The sequence below is a fragment of the Vulpes lagopus genome, chromosome 5 (genome assembly GCF_018345385.1).
Source record: "Vulpes lagopus strain Blue_001 chromosome 5, ASM1834538v1, whole genome shotgun sequence".
Lineage (NCBI taxonomy): Eukaryota > Metazoa > Chordata > Mammalia > Carnivora > Canidae > Vulpes > Vulpes lagopus.
In genome coordinates this window covers 82,056,551-82,062,707 of record NC_054828.1, presented here as the reverse complement: position 1 = coordinate 82,062,707, position 6,157 = coordinate 82,056,551, and the positions used below count along the sequence as shown (strand labels likewise).

At 47.3% G+C, this 6,157-nt stretch overlaps 1 protein-coding gene across 2 annotated transcripts in view; it reads right to left on the bottom strand.

The window, feature by feature from the left end:
- Nucleotides 1–952: 952 nt before the first annotated feature.
- SYT6 (synaptotagmin 6) overlaps nt 953–6,157 on the bottom strand; it is a 58,199-nt gene continuing 52,994 nt past the window's right edge. For both annotated transcript variants that reach the window (XM_041756571.1, XM_041756570.1), the window contains exon 7: nt 953–1,176. In XM_041756571.1, coding sequence (XP_041612505.1) covers nt 1,105–1,176 — 72 coding nt within the window. In that variant the 3' untranslated portion in view covers nt 953–1,104. The remainder of the gene's footprint in view (nt 1,177–6,157) is intronic.

The following is a 6,157-nucleotide window of genomic DNA, read 5'->3' as shown; positions in this document are numbered from 1 at the left end:
TTGGCCTAAGGTAGAGATCTAAAGGAAAAAAAAATCACTACCACCAAAACAAACACTGAAGTACTTAGTAATTTACAGAACTAAAGTTTAAGATGAATATTGTCCTAGAGTCAAGGGGTCTGAAATAGGCTTAAGCTGACTTTGTTTCAATCAAGAAGATTCTCTTCATGGAAAGATGGATTCCAGCTATGACTTGGATTAAAACTCTCCAGTCCCCAAAGAACAGTTTATCTAGGTTTTTCTCTGATCTATTTAGGCATTTTAAACAGTTGCTTGATATGTCATGGAATTATAAAGCTATGCATAACACAGAAGTCATTCTGGAACATGTGCCTTCTCTTCTTTACAATGAAGGTTATTTTTGAGAACAAAGATCCTGTTTTCAAACAAATACGATCATTAACTGTGGTGTGCCAGAAAACATATGGCATGTTTAGTTTCAGCAGAATCATTCCTAAAGAAAGTGACTAAGTTCCAGTGAGGAATCAAGACATTTTCAACTGATGAGGAAAGTCAACAACCAGCGGAAGGTGTGCACATGTCTCGGAGCCCCAGTGATGTCATCATAGGACCAGGAGTCCGCATCACGATCATGATCATCGTTGTCACCAAGAGCTTCCAAGGGTGGTGTGGTAACCAGACTTGTAAAGGCTCTCGGCCCGATTCACATCCTTCCGGAGGCCATGGCAGAAGCAGCCATGGCTCCATCCCCCATCTTCTTCTCCAGGCTTGTGGAGCTTGGTGGAGACACGAAACTGCAGGAACTCAACCTGACCTCCCCCGAAAAAGACGACTATTGTACATTGCATTTTATATGAACCAGCTTCTGGGCTCCCCACTCTTCTTTCTTTCCTACCCACCCCCCACCCCTTCTCCTCCTGGCAGCATATCCATAAAAAGTGAAAACCACAGAAAACATCACCTTGGGAGACACAAAAGACTAAGACGGGTCTGGCCACACAAGTGTCTTGGCTTTGACCTGCGCAGGAGTGGTTAAGATTCGTGCTACGACTGCCGCTGCCTCTGCGCAGCACTGTTTGGACGGTTGAACAAGTGCAAAAAGGAACGTCGCTGAGTCCCATTGATGTCACCCAGCCGCATGGCTCACGGTGTGGGAGGTGGTTTCGGAGACGGGCACGAGCTCTCGCTGTCAAAGCTGGCAGCCCGGCCCTGCCACTGTGGAGAGGGGAGAAGGCTGGTTATTGATTGCCAAGGGGATTTGCATTTCACTCTTGAAACTTCTCTGGCCCATGCACTGGATTCACCCTGCCCGGCTTGAATTTTGCTGTCAGCCATGGAAAAACAGAAGGAAAAGAGCTATAGAGCTTCTAGTTCAGAATACCTGATTTAAAAAAAGAAAAAAGACTTACTGCAGAGATAATTAAAGTGTTCCACTGTGTGCAGTGAGTGTGTGTGTGTGTGTATGTGTGTGTGTGTGTGTGTGTGTAATGAGGTGCTATGACTGGGCCATTTCTGAGTGCTTCAGCCATTTTTCACCCTGAAAATCGGATTATGTTAGCAGTGAAAGAGGCAGTCTACAGAGTATGCCCTTACTGCCAAGAACCCACCATCATGAATTATTAGCAATTTGTCTGGGAGCTGTTAGTACAGCTATAAACCTGATATCACTTTAGTGTCAGGCTCTTTCTCAGGCTTAATGCTTCCTGTTGGCATTCACACCCCCCTTGCCAGGAGGTGGGGGTGTGAGGAGAGCAGCCCCTTCCCCTTTCCAGAACATCCCCCCGCCTTCACCCATCTCACAGGTTGCCCCGTCGGCCCCACCCTGACCCTTCTGTCAAAGTGGGTGACATAATGAGGCGTGATGGAGCGAAGGAGAAGGCCGAGGATGGACGCACCCGAGCCTGAGCCACTCGACCCTTCCTTAAATTGAAAAGCCAGGCATGCTGGAGCAGTGCGTTCTGGGCAAAGATCTGACCTCGGGAATATTCCTGACCCGTCATGGGGCCACGTAACTTCAATGTGAGGCAATGTCCATTGCACACTCCATCCTTTTTGGGGGCTGAGGAGACCCCAACCTCTCCCAGGTGTCCATGGGACAAGGCTCCAGAGAATCAGGGAGGTGGTGGAGGTGGCCTATCTGACCTGAAATATGGCCTCTTGTGCTTCCCCTGATCTTTGAGGGTCTCCACTGCGGGATGATAGGTGAGTAGAAGATGCTTTCTGCATTCATGCATGAGTGGGGGTGAGAGGAGGAAGGATGCGGTTCTGCCTATGACGCAGCCATTTCTAGACAGAGCTGAGCCACCTAAGGAGTAGACCATTTTCCAGCCAGCATTTCCTACTGGAAAGCCACAGTGCTGAGGAGGGACCCAGACTTGCAGGACACCTGCATGTGCTCCCACTTCTACAGAAAGCCTCTGTCACCTTCCCCGGGCCCAGGCCCTCAGAGCTCCCTGTGGAGGCCAACCAGCAGATCTTTACAACTAACCAGACGCTGGACAATCGGATATTGATGATCACCACTATGTGCCCTAGGCTTGAGCGATCTTAGCATGCCAGACCGGGGGACAGACCTAGGGGGTCATCCAGTCACTCTCTTGTCCTTGCACATAACAAAACCAAGACACAGAGAAGTCAAGACACAGCTAGTTAGGGGCAGAGCCAGGATGTGAAACCAAGTCTAACTCCCAGATTGGTGTTCCTTCTGCTCCATCCTGCTGCCACCCTAGCATCGGGCCACACCAGGGGAAGAAGGAGACGCACACAGAGTGTAAGAAGAAACCTAACCTCTTCAGGTCCACACCAGGTACTTACTCCTAACTCCAGATGGTAGTCTCTCTGCTTGCAGCATCCACGTGAATGAAATCACAACCGAGGGTTTCCCTGGTGAGATATTTTAAATAAATAAATGCCTGGTTGTTTGAGCCCACTGTGACTTCTGACTCAAGTGCTTCTTAACCAGAAGGTGACACAAGATGATCACTAAGGCTCTCATTTAACACACCTTTGTTTTAGAGGTTCTGCTTTTCCTGTGCCAGCCTGTAGTGTTGGTGAGAGGTACCCTGTAATTACTGGCTTCTCCCCTGGGTAAGCACGCCACTTAGACAATCTGATTGATGGACTGATTCTGAGGAGAAAAGGGGAAATGGCCACATAGAGTACCTTTCTCTCTTTATATAATGGCCCAAAGAGAAGTCACGCCGAGCATAATTGTTAACCCAGGACAAATGAAGAAGGCACGCTGGCTTCCCTGACAGCCCCTGACTTTTTCTGTGAAGCTAAACAGAGGAGGGAGATGGGGTTCGTGGACGATAGGAAGGTGAATGATTCCAGCAGGCTTACCAAGGTGGCTCTGAAATAGCAAAGACTGGTCCCTAGCACCCGGGAAGGTGATCATTTCAGGGCGGCTATGTTCCAGGAAGACGTTTTGTTGTTCTGAAATGGGTCACACTCAAACAGAGATCTCTGGAAGCTGATTTCCATGTGGCCCTTCATGATAAAATGCCTTGGAGAAGGCTGCTGGTCAGCCTCAGCTCTGTGTACGGTGACAGCAACGACATGCAGCCTTGGGCAGGAGTGCTGAGAGGGAAGGGGCCACGGCCACTGCCAGGAAGGATGTTGGCTGGAGCTTAATCAACTTCTATTCACAAAAATATCCCAGCAGGGAAAAAAATACCTCTTCAGTTAATTTGTTCCCCTCAACCTTATTTTAAAACCCCAAACGAGCGAGCAGGTATGGTGCCCTCTGTTCTCATTAATAAAAAAGAAATGATCACAGCACTTGAAATGCCTTAAGAAAAGTACCATATAAATAGAAAGTACTTTATAGATACGATGCCAAGTATCTTCCCGGGAGCCGGGGGGTAAGATTTCTTTATGTATTATACAAACGGGAGAGACAATTCCAGGAGCAAGGCTCTTGCTCAATGTCCAGAACAGAACGAAGGAGGCAAGAGGAGAGCTCTAAGGATGATTGAGGTGGTGAATGTTGGAGTACAATGTAGCACATGAGCCCAAAGAGGATTTACTTCATATCTGCCTGTTAGATTTTTAGAAATGCAGTTTTATAAAGATACTTAAATGGTGGGTGCTAAAAGTGCAGGTGAAATCCTGAGTTGCCAAGATGAATGCCATTTTCAGCTTCTTCATCCAGAAAAATGATCAGCTGAGCACAAAATGGTAGGAGAATGCAAGAGGGACGAGCAGACTCGGAGCTTGGTGTGTGAGGTCAAGAAAAAAGTAAACCCAAAGGATATGAATCAATTTATTCTCTTTTCGTTCTCCGTATACTGTTACTTCCCCTTTACTGTCTCATCAAATATTCATTTTCAAGGGCTTGATTCTACTTTATCTCTCTTTCTTTTGTAGTCTGGGCTAGTGAGTCAGAGTTTTCAAAGAAATGAGACTCGGAATCAATTATTTGGCTTAATTAGGTTGTATTCATCACGGAGTGGTTCTGTAACCGAGTGCCGGCACCTCCCTGTCTCCCTGCACCCACCCTCAACTCCAGCCACCTTCTGGTCAGGGTAGCTTCAGTTTGCGAGTTATGGGAAGAATTAGCTTTCTGAGCTGGTGCAACATGAGGACTCACCAGCTCCACCCATCATCATTTAGAATCAGAGTTTCCTAGGAAAGCAGAGATGCTAGGAGCCTGCCCCCTCATTCACCAACCAGGAAACTGGGGCAATGAGTTGCCTGAAGCCCTGCAGCCCATCAGGGGCCTCTTAGCTTTACATGTTCCTGCCCTTAGATCATCCTGAACATTTTAGTATACTTATTCTACTCTTAAATATCTCCAAGGTATTTATGTGTGTTTGTGGCGGGGGGTGGGCAGACAGGGGCCCAGCACTCTCCCTTGGTTGAATCAACCTTGCATTCAGTGAGGTGCCAAGTGTGGTCCCCAGGTCATTATAGTTCTATCCAGTGCTGCCTCCCATGGAAGCAGAGGCTGGGTCGTGAGTACCTCACCCACTCCTGCAAAGGGAGCCTTCTGGCCTCCATCACTCAAGCTTCACAGCTGTGGTAAAATGAAGACAACCACAAGATAGAAACATGAAGCCTCAGATGAACAGGAACTGTGTGTCCCTGCCTTATTTCTCCATGCTAGCCTCGAAGGCACTCCTAGCTCAGTAGGTAAACAACTGGCCCTGGCTCCTGGAGTCCTCTCTCTCCCACAGCCCTCAGTCTCTCACAGTGCTGGAAGCAGGTACAAACAGGCCTGTCCACATCAAGAAGAAAAGGGAGAGCAGGCAAGTCCTCTGGGTTTGCTGCCCACACCTTTCCTGTGTCCCAGAGCCTGAAGAAAAGATTACAGTTGACCCTTGAACAACACAGGGATTAGGGGTGCTGACCCTCCACACAGTCAAAGATCCCATATGACTTTGGACTCTCCCAAAACTTAACTACTAATGACCTACTGTCGACCAGAAGCCTTACCAATAGTATAAACTGCCAATTAACACATAGTTTGTATGGTATTGGAATTCTATACTGTATTCTTACAATACAGTAAGCTAGAGAAAAAATGTTATTAAAAAAGTCATGAGGGAGAGAGAAATACATTCATAGTGTAGTACTGTGTTTATTTAAAAAGATCCACACATAAGTGGACCCACACAATTCAAACCATGGTGTTCAGAGGTCAACTGTACACTGTTTTTGAGGTGACAGCTTTTAAGGTGAGGGGCCATGTGGTGTAATGATTAAAGCTTTATTTTCATTAGTAGATTTTCTAATTTTATGCTCTAGACTTCCTAGGCTTGAAGCCTCGGATGAACAAACAACCACTTTGCCTTTTAGGATATAAATTGGGGTATGAGATACTCAAAATGAGGTTTAAAGCTTGCCTGGCTACCCCCATATCCCAACCCATTTGAGAAAAAGGAGGCCTGGGAGCCATGGGATGATAAATTGTAGGATGTCACATTGATGGAGTTTGGTGGAGGGAGAACCAGCTGTAAATATCACTGGAAGGGACATTTTCTTTGCAGTTGAGAGGAATGACTGGCTCAAAATTATACAGCAAATCCGAGGGGGCCAAGCTTGGAACCCAAGCCTCAGTACCCTGGGCAGTGCTCCATCTGCTCTACCTCTGTTGGGATCAGGTCAGAAAGCGGGATGCCTTGAAGCCATACTCTCTCCAACAACGGGAGAACTCACATTCGCAGCAGCAGGCTCTTGTCTCCGGCCATCCGCT